This window comes from Sceloporus occidentalis, unplaced genomic scaffold, assembly GCF_023333645.1.
Source record: "Sceloporus occidentalis isolate IW3139 unplaced genomic scaffold, rSceOcc1.0.p SCAF_268, whole genome shotgun sequence".
Classification (NCBI taxonomy): domain Eukaryota; kingdom Metazoa; phylum Chordata; class Lepidosauria; order Squamata; family Phrynosomatidae; genus Sceloporus; species Sceloporus occidentalis.
In genome coordinates, this window is record NW_028317248.1 from 857,482 (window position 1) to 875,115 (window position 17,634).

Genomic DNA, 17,634 nt, shown 5'->3' on the forward strand with positions numbered 1-17,634 from the left:
AGCCTGGCTGAGAGGCAAGCTTGTGACGAGTCTTGTGCACCCCCATTCCTGTCTCTGCCTCTCCTTGCCGTGACAGGAAGGAGTGTACTGGGGTCCAGCAGCCTCCCCTCCCTCCCTCCCTCCCTCCCTCCCTTCTTTTGAGGAGATTTTGAAGAGGCTGCAATGGAGCCCAGGAAAGGAAGGCTTTGCTTTGGAAATAGTCTCTCTGTGTATACTGTAGATAGATAGATAGATAGATAGATAGATAGATAGATAGATAGATATGTGTTTCTCTCTGCTGTTCTTACAGCTGGGAATGGAGCTGAGGATTGAGGAGAGAAGAAAGTGACAGTTTTGTGCATATTCACAAATTCTGTGCATCAAAGAATCCAGTGTGTTGAAATAGCAAAGACCTTTATTGAAAACACATATCAGAAATATGTTTAAGCCAGAACTGCCAGAATATATTGAAACCTCAAAACCTAAAACTCCACCTTCTACAAAACCTAGCCCCCACCTACAATTCCCATCATCTATCCCCCACTATGAGCCCCACTTTGCCATCCTTCTCACACACACAATCTCTCCCTGCCCCAGACATTTGAAGAAACTAGCTCCCTTTCTGTTACTACCGGTCCCCAACTTTCTTTGGCTAAAATCCCACAAATTCCAAATGCTATCATTGCTATTCTAGATAGCTGCAACAAATCCCAGCCCCCCTCTAACTAACTTAAACCAGTACTAGTAGCAATTAAAACCTAAACTTAACAAACCATAACTTTAAAACTTTATTTGAAATTTTGTCAATCTTCTTGATTTCTGTACTTTTTATTGTAAAATTTAATAAAGATTATTAAAAAACAAAAATAATGTTCCTTCACTGCTTGGATGTGTGTGGCTCCTCTCCTGTGTAGCCTCTCTGGTGATTGAATAGGCCTGACCTCCAAGAAAAACATTTCCCACAATGCTGGCATTTGTATGGCTTCTCTCCTGTGTGGATTCTCTGATGCTTCAATAGGTCTGACTTCCAAGAAAAACCTTTCCCACAATGCTGGCATTTGTATGGCTTCTCTCCTGTGTGGATTCTCTGGTGTGTCATTAGGCTTGACTGCCGAGAAAAACATTTCCCACAATGCTGGCATTTGTATGGCTTCTCTCCTGTGTGGATTCTCTGGTGTGTCATTAGGCTTGACTGCCGAGAAAAACATTTCCCACAATGCTGGCATTTGTATGGCTTCTCTCCTGTGTGGACACTCTGATGTTTCAATAGGTCTGACTTCCAAGAAAAACCTTTCCCACAATGCTGGCATTTGTATGGCTTCTCTCCTGTGTGGGTTCTCTGGTGTTTCAATAGGTTTGACTGCCGAGAAAAACATTTCCCACAATGCTGGCATTTATATGGCTTCTCTCCTGTGTGGAATCTCTGGTGTGTCATTAGGCTTAACTTCCAAGAAAAACATTTCTCACAATGCTGGCATTTGTATGGCTTCTCTCCTGTGTGGATTCTCTGGTGTGTCATTAGGCTTAACTTCCAAGAAAAACATTTCTCACAATGCTGGCATTTGTATGGCTTCTCTCCTGTGTGGATTCTCTGGTGTGTCATTAGGCTTAACTTCCAAGAAAAACATTTCTCACAATGCTGGCATTTGTATGGCTTCTCTCCTGTGTGGATTCTCTGATGTTTCAATAGGTCTGACTTCCAAGAAAAACCTTTCCCACAATGCTGGCATTTGTATGGCTTCTCTCCTGTATGGACTCTCTCATGACTGACAAGTTCTTCTGTAAAGAAGGATAATGACAGATAGTACTGAATATCAAAGAGAGAAAAGTGTTAGCCCAAGATTTAGCCCTATGTTTATTCCCCCCTATTTGATATTAAATTAAGTTGGAGTCAGATCCCAATAACTCATTGCCAAAGGCAGAATAATGGGGCTGGGACCTGGACTCCAATTTTGATGAGGGTCAAGTGCCAGGGAGCAACCTTAAAACATCTATAAGACAGGCATGGAGTACTGATGGGGTTTGGAGGAGATCTCAGGGGCAACCCCCCATTGTATTGCCTGGAAAGGGGGGGGGAGAAATGAAATAATATTTTGCCCCCAACATCCAACAGCATCCCTTTGGGGAAGTGGAGGCCATTTTGCCACTGTTGGGCCCTCTCTGTGCCATTGCAGGGCCAAGGGAGGTCTTTCCCCCTTAAAAGGATTGAAGAGGGGCCAAAAAAGGTAGGAAACCTGCTCAGGAATGTGCTGAGTACCATTTGGGTGTGAAATGCATTAATCTCCATGGCTACTTCCCATAAAATCCTAGAATTGGCAGTTTAAGATGGGGTATTTACAATCCTTAGAAACTGGAGAGCAATAGTGCTTCACTGAACTACAGATTCAAATATTCTACAGAATGTTGCTATCACAATTAAACTACGCTTGAAAGGGATCTAGGACTCCTAGTAGACTGCAAGTTGAACATGGGCCAACAGTGTGATGCAGCAGCTACACAGGCCAATGTGATTCTAGGCTGCATCTATGCAAGAATAGTTTCTAGATCAAGGGAAGTAATAGTGCCACTCTATTCTGCTTTGGTCAGGCCTCACTTGGAATAATCCTGGGTCCAGTTCTGGGCCCCACAATTCAAAAAGGATGTTGACAAATTGGAGCATGTGCAAAGGAGGGCAACCAAAGTGGTAAAGGGTATGGAAACCATCAAGCTCTATGAGGAGCAGCTTAGAGAGGTGGTTATGTTTAGCCTGGAGAAAAGAAGATAAAGAGTGGATATGATATCCATGTTTAAATATTTGAAAGGTTGTCATGTTGTACAAGGAGCAGCCTTGCTTTTTGTTGCTACAGAGAAAAGGAGACACCACAATGGATGCAAGCCACAGGGAGAGAGGTTCCACCTAAACATTAGGAGGAACTTCATGACAGTGAGAGCTCTTTGACAGTGGAATATACTCCCTTAGAGTTTGGTGGAGGTCTTTAAAGAGAGGCTGGGTGGCCATCTCTTGTGGGTGATTTGAATGTGTATTCCTGCATGGCAGTAGGGGTTGAATTAGATGGCCCTTGTGGTCTATTCCAACTCTATGATTCTATAATTCTAGTGGAACCATAGTGACATGATAATATAGTATGAAAGGGACCTCAGTCTTTGTAGAAAGAGCCATGGATTCAGATTCCTTACCTACAGAAGCCACATTCTCATAATTGTCCATCATTACATAATTGTACAAATGTTTCTGTTTCTTCGTCAACAGATTCCATTCATCTTTGGAGAAATATACTGCCACATCTGCAAAGGTCACCTGAAATAGAAAATAGTCCTCATCCAGAGAGTGACTAAGCAAAAGGGGAGGAAAGAACATGGTGCATTTCAAATATTATTTCATCACTTCAGAATTCAGTCCAGGAAATAAACTTTAAATTCTGTCAGCAAGGAAAAAGCTACTACCTTTGAGATCAGATTGTCTTGAATACTTTCAATATAATATACAATATAATAAAAAATATAATTTAGGCCATGGCTGGGATACAGTTCTAGGGAGCACTCTGGACTTGAGGGACACTGGGCCCACCCCCAATTTAGATCCAGAGGTGGTCTCCCATATCCTCTACATTTCACAGATGGAAAAGCAAGGCACATGTGGACAAGCAACACCAGAAGGTGTTGAGTATGGCCAAGGTTGTTTAGGAGGAAGATCACACTAGCTAGGAAGGGCACAGCAGTTTGGTTTTGCCTCAGCCTCCTGGCAAGGGAAGACCCTGGCAACTTCTCTCCTCTCCCCCTTTTGGAGTTGATGGGGTGCAAACCCCTTGGAAGTCACTTTGCAGCAACCCAAAAGAGATGAGGAGAAGGGGTAAAGTGGGAGGAGGAGAGAGAAACCGGGACATTTTTGAAAGCCACTGAAAAAGTGGGGTGACAGAGGATTAACCAGGACTTTCTCTGCCAAAGTGGGACAAGATGTTCTCCACTTGCTTTCATGAGCTGCCCCAGCAGTGACACAAATGAAACTAATAGTCAGGATGGCGACTCACCAAAGAGTTGTACTTGGACAGCCTCTTTCTCTTGGAGCCCAACTTTCTCCGCTTGGCCTCTGTGTTGGCCATTAGGTGGAAAGGGGTCCTGGTGGTCTTGCACTTGGGTCTCTTCCAGCAAAATATGGCCCAAAACTGTGTAGAAGGAGGCCAAGATGAAGTCCCTGAGAAAAGAGACAAGGGTTAGGCTTGATTTGTCAAGAAATCCTGCATCACTCAGACACAGAGAACAGCATGGTGCTAGTGAGATACGCAGGTGACATATGCCTCCTTTGGGCCAGTGCAGAGGTGTGTATCTCTTTCCTCCCTCTTTGTTTGTTTGCACCAAACAAAGCCCCATGGAGCTAGCATAGATTCACTGCAACTCCCTTACACAACAGATACTCCATGTTAAAATGCTTTTGATGTTGCTATGTTGGGCAACACGTGAGGCAACATGTTAACGTATGGTGCCAGATTCTCCACCTTGACTGTAGTCAGTATCTTGTGAGCTGAAGAAACACCTGTCGCTTTCTCAGTGAGCAAAGAGACACTGTAATCTTCTCTCAGATGAGTCTTTTATTCATATCAGAAGTTCCACTGTGTACAACACTATATACATCGACACCCTCCACCATCCACACCAGTAACAACCCACTCTGAGGCACACACTGTCTGACTCTTCCTCAGTGACAGTTGAGAATGACAGTTGACAGTTGCATCAACATTCCAATGATGCACTGTTTAAATGCTGACACATCTAACTGCCACTAGAGCTGTCAATGACTTCCACAAGAGCTCCACCTAGTGGCCACATGCATGTCATTTCCTGAGACCTGTTCACCATGGTCCTGACACTCCATGCCTTGTGAGAGTGGAGGGGGGTCAGGGGATGGGGAATTGGAGAGGACCCTGGCTATGTCCCTGTAGCTAGATGTGCAATGAGCGCATCATCTGCTGAAACCTCCTGACCTCCCCAGTGGCCCTCAGAGGAGAAGGCCTTCCTTTGGCTTCTGGCTAGAGAAACACAGCTGGATGCTTCTCCAATGCCTCGCACCCAACACTCTCATCAGGCATGGAATGACCATGGAGCATGGCTTCCACAATTCCCATTTTGCATTTTGTATTCCTTCTAATTTCACATCTATTTTAAACCTCTCCCTCATTTGACGATAAAGATACCAGTGACAATCTAGGCCAGATTCTTTAGGTTCTTCTTGTGTTTTGATCTCTGGTTTTCCTTGCCATTCTTTCAGTACATCCTTGTATCTCAACCATTTAGTTTTCTGGATACTTTACCTCCCGAAAAGAGCCTCATGCGGCGAACGCCATAAAGGTATTTTTGGACATATTCTACACTTGTTTTTCCCCAGATCTTCAATAGAGCTTTTCTTACGAAATGATTTGAGCTTTCTTTATGAACTTTCTCTTTACCTTAAATTAGGTATCCATTCCACCCAAATCTTAAATCTTCACCCTCCAGACATAACAATTGTTCATTCTCTGACAGAACCCATTCTCTAATCCAAAATAAACAACAAGCAGCATCATAAAGTTTTGAGTTTGGTCAACCCAGCCCTCCTCTACTTTTGTCATCACAAAGTATTTTCGTTTTTATCCTGGCTCTTTTTTAATTCCAAATACATTTTGAGATTTTCTTTTGCCATGGATTCAAGGGTTTTTCATTCTGGATGATGGCTATCGCTTGGAACAGAAACAGTATTTCAGGAAGGAAACTCATTTGGATCAGTGATATTTTTCCTAATAGCAATAAGTGTAATTTCCCCCATTTTTCTAGGTCTTTTGTGATTTCCTTCCATGTGTCTCATAGTTATTGTGAAACAGATCTGAGTTTGAGTTGTTAAATTTATTCCTAGATATTTAACTTTCTTTCATAAATCCACTGATTTCCAAAAACTCCTCTATTTTGGCTCTAGACGTTTGAGATCCTTTATACAATTTAGCATAGAATTCTTGGAAGGTCTTCTTAATTTTATTTTGGCCAGATGTTAATGTTGAATCTTTTTTAATTTCCGTTATGATGTTTTTTTCTTTTAACTCTCTTATTTTATTGGCAAGCCATTTTCCTGGCTTGTTAGGTTGTACAAAATTCCTTTGTTTAGATATCTAAGTTTATTCTGTATTTTCATTGCTTCTTCTGTAAAGGTTTATGAGCGAAGATTGCATCCTGGATTATGCTCATTTTTGGGATATGAAGACCTATAGAAATTCAGCTGGGAGACGTGTGCTCCGACAAGAGACCCCTAACATCTGGGGTCCCTCAAAGAACCATTCTGTCTCCCATGCTTTTTAACATTTACATGAAACCGCTGAGAGAGATCATCCGGAGTCATGGGACGCGGGGTTATCAGTACGCTGATGACACCCAAATAATTTTCTCTATGTCTCCGACTGATGCAGTGACCGGGGATGGCATCTCTCCTCTCGTGGCCTGTCTGGAGTCGGTAATGGGCTGGATGAGGGAAAACAGACTCAGCTTGAATCCAGAGAAAACGGAGGTATTTGTGATAGGTTCTCCTGGCCTGGGAATGGCGGTGGTTCCACCTGTCCTGAACAGGATCACGCTTCCTGTGAAGGACTCCGTGCGCAGTCTGGGGGTGCTCCTTGACTCGTCGCTCCACCTTACATCTCAAGTGGATGCGACGGCCAGGAGCACCTGCTATCAGCTTCGGCTGATACGCCAGCTGCGTCCCTACCTGAGCCGGGGGGACCTAGAAACAGTGGTACACGCTCTGGTAACCTCTCGGTTGGATTTCTGCAATGCGCTCTACATGGGGCAACCCTTGTACCATACCCGGAAGCTGCAATTAGTGCAAAATATGGCAGCAAGACTGGTCACTAACATACCTAGGACCAGTCATATAACACCGGTCTTAAAGGACCGACATTGGCTGCCTATTTGCTTCCGGGCGCAATACAAAGTGTTGGTTATAACCTATAAAGCCCTAAATGGCTTGGGCCCAGAGTACTTAATGGACCGCCTCTCTCCGTACAATCCGCCCCGCACACTCAGATCCACCGGGCAGCACTTGTTAAGAGTTCCGGAGGCTAGATTAGTTAATACCACCAGAAGGGCCTTTTCCACCTCGGCCCCCAACCTCTGGAACTCACTGCCCATTGAGCTCCGTTCAGCAACCTCCCTGGTCCAATTTAAGAAGGGGCTGAAAACGTTCTTCTTCAAGCAGGCTTACCCCTGATTCTTTGCCCTGAGAGCCCCCTCTCCCCCCCCCTCTGTTAGTAGTTTGTGATTTGGCACAAGTTCTTTTATTGTTTTAATTGCATTGTTTTTAATCTATATTGGATGTATGTTGTTATTGTTGTTAACCGCCCTGATGTTTCGAAGGGCGGTATATAAATAAAGTTTTTATTATTATTATTATTATTATTATTATTATTATTATTTATTTTATAAACCCAGTGAAACAAATACCTCACAAAGCTCTAGTAAACAACACAGACAAATACAGTCCCCACACAAAGGACTCACTGGTGCACTGTGTCTCTGGGGTCTGGAAATCTCACTTCCACCTTCTGGGAAGATAATGCTGCCAGATGCTGGATTTGGGGCTTTATGCCTGCAAAGCATGGGCTCAGTCTCTCAGCTGAAGCCCTTCCACACAATCCTGGACTGAAACATTTAAACAAAGGTCCTCTTCCAGCTCCGGGAATAAAGGCCTACCTTCAGTACAAAGACCCTGATTGCTGCAGCCCCAGAAAGGGCTCTTCTGCAGCCCTTTATGGCCGGAGCTTCCCCGGGTCAGAGGCCATCTCCTCAGCCGTAGAAAAGGGTTGCTCTGAGTGCGAAGGAGGAGGAGGTCCAAGGGCTGAGGGAGAGAAGGCAATAGGGAAAGGTCAGTGCCAATGGCCATGGAGGGCAGAAGGTGGCAATGCCTAGGAAACTCCTCTGAATCCCAGCCCTAGGAATGAGTGGCAGGAGTGAGTCCAGGGGGCTGAGGGGGTCTCCTTTCCCAAAGGGGGAGGCAAGGACCAGTGGATCCTCCCCAGCTAGGGCCCAAAGGGAGTGTCTCTTTCTGCACCTTTCTATCCCAGCCCCCCAAGCCCTGACTCCCCACTGGCCCTGGGTCCCCTGCTTCCCCTTCCTCAGACCCCCACAGGCCCCTTCCTTCCTTCCTTCCTTCCTTCCTTCCTTCCTTCCTTCCTTCTTTCCTTCCTTCCCCCCAAAATGGAGGGTCAGGCACAAAGGGACACACTTCTTTCCTTTTGGCCCAAGGAGCCTGGCCTCCTTCTCGCTCTGGAGCCTCAGGAGAGAAAGAGGAGCCTCTGTTCAACTAAGGCCTCAGAGAAGGTTCCGGAACATTATTCCCCACAGTCACAAGCAGCACACAAAATGGCCTCTGGAACACAAATGGCTGCCTCTTCCTCAGCGATTGTCAGTTGTCAGTTGGACGCCTTCAGGGAGAGAAAAAGAGACTGAGGGGAAGAGAGGAAGGAGGTCCTGGAGGGAGGGGGCCTTGGGAGACATAGAGTCTTACTGAGATATTTGGGTTCACTTCCCAACAAAGTGGTTCTGGCCTCATAAAGGATTAGGGGGCAAACTGGATCTGAAAGACAGTAGAAGCCTTTTCTCTTGTCAATGAGATTTAAAGTATCTTTCGTGGACTTGATCTCCTAGCATCCAAATGGCCAGAAAGAGGAGGGGTCCTGCCCTGCAGAAAGGCTACTCCAATCCCTCTGAACCAAGGACTACAACCCCCATGTCTTTCTTTCTTTCTTTCTTTCTTTCTTTCTTTCTTTCTTTCTTTCTTTCTCCCTATCTGTCTTGTGAGGTGTGATTAAGCCCTGTTAGTGGTGTTACTGCTCTTGTTGTCATGTTGTGTGCCTCCCAAGTTGTTTCTGAGTTATGGCAACCCTAAGGGAAGCCCTTTGCAGACTTTTCTTGGCAAGATTTGTCCAGAAGTGGTTTTGCAAGTGCCTCCCTCTGAGGCTGAGAGAGTGTGACTTGCCTAAGGTCACTCAGTGCGTTTCCATGGCAAAGAGGGCATTCGAACCCTGGGCTCCAGGGTCATAGTCCAATGCTCCATCCACTAAACAACGCTTTTTCTTGAGGCTTTGTCGTTTTTTTGGAGTGGCTCCAAATCATTGCCTACTTCTGGGGAGCCTCTTCTGGAGTTTTCTTGGCAAGACTTGTTCAGAGGAGGTTTGCCATTGCCTTCCCTGAGGCTGAGAGAGTGTGACTTGCCAAGGGTCACCTAAGTCCCAAACACACTGCAGCAATAATCCAATCTGAGACCTCTTTAACTGCCCTGGCTCAGTGCTAGGGAATTCTGGGAAATACAGTTTTGTGAGACATTGAGCGTTCTCTGTCAGAGAGCTCTGGTGCCACAATAAACTCCAGTTCCCAGGATTCCCTAGCACTGGGCCAGGGCAGTTAAAGTGCTCTCAGATTGGACTATTGCTGCCGTGTGTTTTGGACCTTTCTTGGCCGCAAACTGTCCATATCCTGCAATGCATCTCCTAATTCTGTTGGCAGTCCCTCCCTCCCAACACTTTCTCATTTCCCCCCAAAACCAACACAAAGCTGGCAGATGGAAAGAGGTTTTAAAGCAGCATTTAAATCTGCCATATTTGTTTTTAAAAGACTAAATGTCCCAAATGCTATTATCAGTTTTGTAGCTATTATTACAGAAAGACGTAGAGCGCAAACTCCTCAAGTACCTTTATTTTCTGGAGTGAGATGGGATTTTCCAAATGACTCTCTGTGATGATCTCCGGTGGTCCAAGCAGCCAAACGGCAGCCCTGTAATAATAATAATAATAATAATAATAATAATAATAATAATAATAATATTTTATACCCCTCTTCAGCCAAAACCCTCCCAACACTTTCTCATTTCCCCCCAAAACCAGCGCAAAACCAGCGCAAAGTAGTAGTAGACACTCTAAGGAGGTATTTATTATAAGTAACAGAATATTACTAAAATCATACAAGATATTAAGAATCTTGCAGGTACAATATTTGTAAGTATATAATATTCAATTCACACAAGCTATTAAAATAATAAATAGATCTAAACATCCAATTCTGAGACTAACTTCCAAGATCCGCTCTTTAACTCTCTCTCTCTCGATCTCCAACCGACACAATTCCCCCAACTGTCTCTTGGTCTCTCAGGCCTTATATCTCCTTCTCACGGAAGCTTCCAGAAGAACCTTCATCTTGCTCTCTGATTGGTCAAGAGAGCCTTCCATAGCAGTGATGTCACTCTGCATTTGCATAAACCTCCCTTTTCTGCCTGAAGAAGACCTCCATTGACTGGAGCCCAGTCATTACACTTTCCCAAGGCAAGGCTTGCACCTATTTCCAATGTTGTTCTTGGGGTCTGCCTCCCAGTTGTTTCCAGGTCTTATGGTGACCTTATGGGAGTCTCTGAGGGGTTTTCTTGGCAGGTTTCTTCAGAGTGGGTTTCCCATGGCCATCCTCTGAGGCTGAGAGAGTGTGACTTGCCCAAGGCTTCAGTTCTTCTGGAAGCCTTTTTGCTTTGTCTTTATTAAAAGGTTTATAGGGCACCCCATATCATTGAATCTCATAGCTATGTCCCTTAATAGCAGTTAACCAAATAAAGAGTATATAAAACAAAAACATGAAACAAGCTGGACAAGGCAACTATTACATGGATTTGTAATTGGTTGACTGGCCAAACACAAAGGATATTCAACAATGGCTCCTTTTCATCCTGGAGAGAAGTGACCAGTGGGGTGTCCAGTGAGGTTCTGTCCTGGGCCCAGTGTTATTCAACATCTTTATCAAGGACTTGGATGACAGAAATAGAGGCATACTTATCAAATTTGCAGATGGGACCAAATTAGGAGGAGTAGCTAATACTGCTGAGGACAAGATCAAAATTCAAAATGACTTGAACAGACTAGAAAACTGGGTCAAAGCTAACAAAATGAAATTTGACACGGAGAAATGTAAGGTACTGCATTAAGGGCAGAAAAATGAAATGCACAGATACAGGATGGGAGACACCTGGCTGAATGAAAATACTTATGAAATGGATAGGAGTTCAAGTAGACCACAAGCTGAACATGAGACGACAGTGCAATGCGGCAGCTAAAAAGGCCAATGCGATTTTTGGCTGCATCAATAGAAGTATAGCGTCTAGATCAAGGGAAGTAATAGTGCCACTCTATTCTACTCTAGTCAGCCCCACCTGGAATACTGTGTCCAGTTCTGGGCTCCACAGTTCAAAAAGGATGTTGAGAAACTGGAGTGTGTCCAAAGGAGTCCGACTGAAATGGTGAAGGGTCTGGAAACCATGCACTATGAGGAAAGACTCAGGGAGCTGGGGATGTTTAGCCTGGAGAAGAGAAATTGAAGAGGCAATATGACAGCCCTGTTTAAATATTTGAAGGGATGTCATATTGAGGAGGGAGCAAGCTTGTTTCCTACTGCTCCAGAGAATAGGACCTGGAACAATGGATGCGAGATCCAGGAAAAGCGATTCCACCTCAACATTAGGAGGAATTAACTGACAATAATAGCTGTTGGACAGTGAAACATACTCCTTCCTAGGAGTGTGGAGGATTCTTCTTCCCTGGACAACTTTAAACAGAAGCTGGATGGCCATCGGTCAGCGATGCTTTGATTGAGAGTTCCTGCATGGCAGGGGGTGGACTGGATGGTCCTAGTGGTCTCTTCCAGCTCTAGGATTCTGTGAGTCTATGATTCTGAAATCACAATGGGACAGTCTCAATGCTTCAGGTGAGGAGCATCAGCCTGAGGTTGCAATGGGCCACTTTAAATAGTTCAGGTAATGAGCTCCACCTTGAAGTCACAACAGTATCACCTCAATCCTTCAGGTTCGGAGCACCAGCCTGAACTCGTAATAGTCCCGTCTCAATCCTTCAGGCAAGGAGAATCAGCCTGAGGTTGCAAGAGGCCAATGTCAATCCTTCAGGTAAGGTAAGGAACACAGGCCTTGAGTCACAATAGTCTCATCCCAATCCTTCAGGTAAGGAGAATCAACCTGAGGTTGCAAGAGGCCAATGTCAATCCTTCAGGTAAGGTAAGGAGCACAGGCCTTGAGTCACAATAGTCTCGTCCCAATCCTTCAGGTAAAGAGCACCAGCCTGAACTCGTAATAGTCCCGTCTCAGTCCTTCAGGCAAGGAGAATCAGCCTGAGGTTGCAAGAGGCCAATGTCAATCCTTCATGTAAGGCAAGGAGCATAGCCCTTAACTCACAATAGTCTCGTCCCAATCCTTCAGGTAAGGAGCATGAGCCTGAAGTTACAATGGGCCAGTCTATAGACTTCAGGAAAGAAGCCACAGCCTAAAGTCCCAACAGGCCAGTCTCAATGCTTCAGGTAAGGAGCATCAGCCTGAGATCCCAATGGGGCAGTCTGGATCCTTTAGGCAAGGAGTATCAGTCGGAGGTCGCAATGGACCAGTCTCAGTCCTTCAGGCAACCTCCTTTTCTGGGATAGATTTTGACTTCCAGTTTTGCCCAAACATTATTCTAGCGAAGGTTGTCCTATAAAACAGCACCTTCCCATATTTATTGTCCAAATTTTCTTCAAACATCCTTAATAAATAATATTCTGGTTTTAGTTATTATTATTATTATGTTTGTATTATTATGTTGGTATTATTATTATTAAGGTTCAATGTAGTTTGCAGTCAATGAAGGCATTTTGGAGGCAATGATGGGGGCTGCAGGGTCTCCTGTAGGGAGGCAGATTTGGGGGCTGGAGCAAGTAAGGCCCTTCTCCTCCTCCTCCTCCGGCCTCTTCCCCTTCAGTCCTTATTCTCACAGAAGAACCCAATTGGGGAGTCCCCCATGGAGGCCCCCACCTTCCCTTCCCTTCCCTGCCAAGGCAGAAAGGCTCCTCTGGCTGCCAGGCCTCCTTCTCTCTCTTGGGAGTCTCCGTGGGTCTATGATATTTCAGAGGGGAATCAAAGGGTCTGTGTGTGTGAATATACATTGGCCTCTTTTCAGGTAAGAGAGGACCATCTCTCTTTTTGAAGCTCTTTCCACTCTCCTCTCCCAAAACAGAAAGAAACAAAGGCCTGTTCCAGATGGACCTTGGCTCCACCCTCGTACATACTAGGGGTTGGCTGAGGACGCAGTGTGCAATCAGGCCTCACCTGCAGTACGTACTGGGGACGTCAAAATGGCGGCGCCCTATACACATGGGCGCCGCCATTTTGACGTGTCGGATGCTTAGTGTCTGCACATCGTGGTGTGGATGTGACACTGCAAGTGAGCCATTGGCGCCTTGCGGCGTCACAACTGCGCCGCTTTATGTGGGTTCTTGCTGCGCAGGGGAGTCGCGCGGTTTGTCTGCTGCGGCTCCCTCGCACAGCAAACACAGGCGCCGGCAGAGCGCCCTTTTTGGGCGGTCTGTGAAGCGCCAAAACAAAAAAGAAAGGCCTCCTTCACTGTTGCCAGGCAGACTCTGTTGTCGCCACAGAAACACTGAGGGAGGGAGATGCTTCTTGGGAGACCTAGGCATGCTCAGTAGCAGCCCCTGAAGCCCCTCTGCCCTGAAGGAAGATGGCTGTCCTGGCTCCCACTGAGCATGCTCAGTCCCTCCAGAAAGAGAAGGAGGAGGAGGAGGAGGAGGAAGGGCCCTGAGCCTTTAAGGGTTTGAGCCATTCCCAGAAAGGAGAAATTATTAATAATTAATAGTAATTATATGTGAGTCAGCTGGAAAAGCCCATCTCACTCCAGAAAATAAAGGTACTTGAGGAGTTTGCACTCTGCGTCTTTCTGTAATAATAGCTACAAAACTGATAATAGCATTTGGGACATTTAGTTTTGTAAAAACAAATAGTGCAGATTTAAATGCTGCTCTAAAACGTCTTGCCTATATAAGCACAGACATAGTAAAATAAGAATATTTTCAGAAAAATAGGGATTAAGGAATGGAATATAGAATATAAAGATAAGAACATTTGATAGTATCTGCTCAGATAAAAACCGGACATGGGTTGAACAAAGACAATAAAACAAAACTAAAAAGGGAGAAGGGAGGGAGGTATTATGTCAGGGGAAAATACAGGGAAGAGAAAAATATCAGTACAGAATATATAGGTTGTGCCAAGATAAAAAATAGAACATATATTGGAAGGTATTAGAAGTTGTAAATATGATCAATCTGTAAATATCGTTTATGTTCAAGAGATGCTGGCAGAAGTTATAAATAACTGGAAAGTACAATCGCAAATGTATAACTGAATGTGAATTCATAAATAAAGCTCACCTGAAGCTAAGAAAGAAAGAAAGAAAGAAAGAAATGGTCACAGTGAGCTGCCATATTTTGAATTAGTTGAAGTTTCCAGACTTACTGCAAGGGTAACCCTATGTAGAGCGCATTGCAGAAGTCAAGATGTGAGCTTACCAGTGCATGAACCATAGTTTTTCGGTTTTCAGGTTCCAGGAAAGGGCGCAGCTGGCATATCAACCGAAGCTGATAACAGGCACTCTTGGCCGTCGCATCTCTCTGAGCTGACATCTGGAGCAAAGGAACCAGGAGCACCCCCAAACTGCAAACAGAGTCCTTTAGGGGAACTGTGACCCCATCCAGGAGCGGTAGACAAACCTCCATACCTGGGTTAGAGGCTCCAACAACAAGTACTTCTGTCTTAAATGGATTCACTTTCAATCTGATTTCCTCATCTTGCCCATTACTCCCTCAAGACATTCATTCACAGGGGAGATGCCTTCCTTAGTTGACGCTGAAGTCTGGGGCATGGAGAGATATTGGATGTCATAAGCGTACTGATAAAACCCCATCCCATACCTCAGGATGATCTCTCCAGGCGGTTTCATGTAGATGTTAAATAGCATTAGGGACAGGATGATGCGACGAAGGATGCCAAAATTAAGATCCCTTTTGGAGGAGCAACTGTCCCCAAGCATCACCATCTCGAATCTGCTTCTGAGATAGGACCAAAACCACCGCAACGCAGTGCCCCCGATCCCCAATTCCCTCAGGCTTTCCAGAAGGATACCATGGTTGACGGTATCGAAAGCCACTGAGAGGTCCAAAAGCACCGACAGGGTCATACTTCCCCTGTTGATGCTCAAGCGGAGATCATCTAAGGAGACCATAACAATCTTGACTCTGTATCCCATCCTGAAGCCAATTTGAAAGGGGTCTAGATAATCTGTTTCATCCAAGACCACTTGGACTTGAAGAGCAACTGCCTTCTCAATCACCTTGCTTAGAAATGGAAGATGGGGGACCGATCTGTAATTGTTCATGTCCAAGGGATCTAGGGAGGGCTTTTTCAGAAGCGGCCGTACCACTGCTTCTTTGAAGCCAGATGGAAAATAGCCCTCCCTAAGAGATGCATCTATGATATAGCTCAGGTGAGTCCTAAGTGCATCTCCTCCTTGGAGGACCAGCCATGAAGGGCAAGGGTCCAAGTTGTCTTCTTTACACTTCTAAGGAGCTTGTCTACGTCCTCAGTACTCACAGATTCAATTTGATCCAGTATGATCTTATTCGCAGAGTCACTGGACACCTCACCTATAGCCTCTGCAATAATGCTGGCATCCAAGTCAGCTCTTATCTGAGAGATATTATCTGTGAAATAGTCATTTAAAGCATCACAGTGATCTGTGGTAGGCTCTAATGATGGGTTCTGGGGGCAGATGCCTGAAACCGGTTCCAGATCCCCCCCTTAAGCTGTCCCTTTATGCTTCTCTTCCCTTGGCATTTTCACTCCTTTATTCCTTCCTTCTACTCCTTTTACCTACATCCTTTCAAGGGGGTCCAAGGCCTGTTCAGCATGTTCCCAAAACCGGGAGGAGGCAGATTCAGGGGCTGAGACTGTGCATGCACATTTGCCACCAAAGGCCCCTCTTGAGCATGCACAGGGATCGCAAAGCCCTAGCTGCTGCTGCTTATTCCATTGTCGGCATTTGGAAGAAGGGAAGGACTACACCCTTCCTTCCTTTTTCCTTCCTTCCTTCCGGAATGGAGCCCAAGCTGCGGAGCTGGACTCAGAAGGGAAAGGCTGTGAAGACTCTGCTTTGTGCATACAGATCTGTCTCTCTGAGTGTGTGTGTGTGTGTGTTTGCCTCTGCTGCTCATATGGCTGGGAATGGAGCTGAGGACTGAGAAGAGAAGAAAGGGTCAGTTTTGTGCAAATTCAGAACTTATATGCATCAATGAGTCCATTGTGTTGAAATAACAAAGAACTTTATTAAGAACACATTTATTTGTTCTATTCCAGGCGTTTTGCCATTCTTCCAATTCCATTTTGCATCCCATATCCTGCGCCCGTTTCACCATATACTCTTTTACAGTCTCCTGTTCCATATTCCTGCTCAACAGTAGTTTGTGTCATTTGGATATCTTTTTCTTATCAGGTTGCCAGAACAAATCATCCAATCCGTTTAGTCTAGCTTCGATCCCTATTGTTTTGTCATCTACCAGAAGTCTTTGTTTTAGCTGGTAGGAATTAAACCACTGTCTATTATGTCCATCCTTGTTAATATCTTCCCTAGATCTTATCGATCAATTCCCTGATTGATCCTTCTTAAGCCAATGTTTGTAAGTCAGCCAATTACTGATGCTTATCCATCTACCGAAGAGTGCCTTCTGGGCCGATGTCCGAAGTGCTAACTTAAAATAAAATGTCTTTTTAATCTTGTTCCAAGTGAGTAGTAAAGATTTCCTCATTGGATGATTATTGAAATCTTTATTCATCCCCAACTTCTCATAACATAAGAAGGCGTGCCAACCAAATCTTAACTGCACATCCTCTTGATCAAGCATTTCTTTGTCCTCTAATTTAATCCAGTTTTGGATCCAAATTAGATTACATGCCCAGTAATATAATCTGAAGTCTGGGAGCGAATAGCCCCTCTCTCTGAAGCATCTTTGAGCTCCTCCCATTTAATCCAAGGTTTGTGTCCTTTCCATAGGAATTTTTTTTAGCTTGGCTTCCCAACCTTTAAATATCTTATCCTTAATCTCTATTGGCAAATTTTGTAGCAGAAACATAATGTTCTGTAGAACTGCCATTTTGATGACGGCAATTCTGCCTAGAAGTGAAAGATTTAACCAGCTCCATCTCCTTAAATTTTCTCTTATGTCTTTCCATACCCCTAAATAATTATTGTCTTTAGAAATCCCAATTCCGAAGCACCTCAGTTTCTTTCCTACTGGGAAGCCCGGTTTCCTCTTTCATTCCTCTACCTCTTCTCCAGTCATATTCTTAGTTATCAACACTGTCTTGTCTTTATTGATTTTCAGTCCTGTGAATTTGCCAAATTTGTTTAGCTCCTGTAGCAGCGGTTCTCTGCCCCGATTTGGGTCCTCCAAAACTGTTACCACGTCATCCGCAAACGCTCTTATCTTGGTTTCATTTCCTTTCCTGTTAATCCCTTTTATATTTGGATTACCTTTAATAGAGGAAATCAAAATGTCCATCACTTCTAAGAATAAGAGCGGTGATATCGGGCATCCTTGCCTTGTGCCCTTATTTACCATACATTCTTGGTATCTTTCTCCATTGATAATTAAGCTCTTTGCCGATTATATATTTGCCTTATTGTCTCCCATTTCCATACTTTTTACCACTTCTATCAAAAAATCCCATCTCACACTGTTGAAGGCTTTCTCCGTGTCATTAGCAATTAGGGCACA

At 44.6% G+C, this 17,634-nt stretch overlaps 1 protein-coding gene across 1 annotated transcript; it reads right to left on the reverse strand.

The window, feature by feature from the left end:
- Positions 1-397: 397 nt before the first annotated feature.
- Positions 398-2,380, reverse strand: LOC149275756 (uncharacterized). The gene has a single exon (XM_089504367.1). It carries the CDS (start codon positions 1,580-1,582, stop codon positions 857-859), a length of 726 nt encoding a protein of 241 aa, XP_089360493.1. The 5' UTR covers positions 1,583-2,380; the 3' UTR covers positions 398-856.
- Positions 2,381-17,634: the final 15,254 nt, after the last annotated feature.

Bases quoted from the DNA above. Each gene is read 5' to 3' on its own strand.
- LOC149275756 (XM_089504367.1), bottom strand. From the start codon at position 1,582: ATGACACACCAGAGAATCCACACAGGAGAGAAGCCATACAAATGCCAG.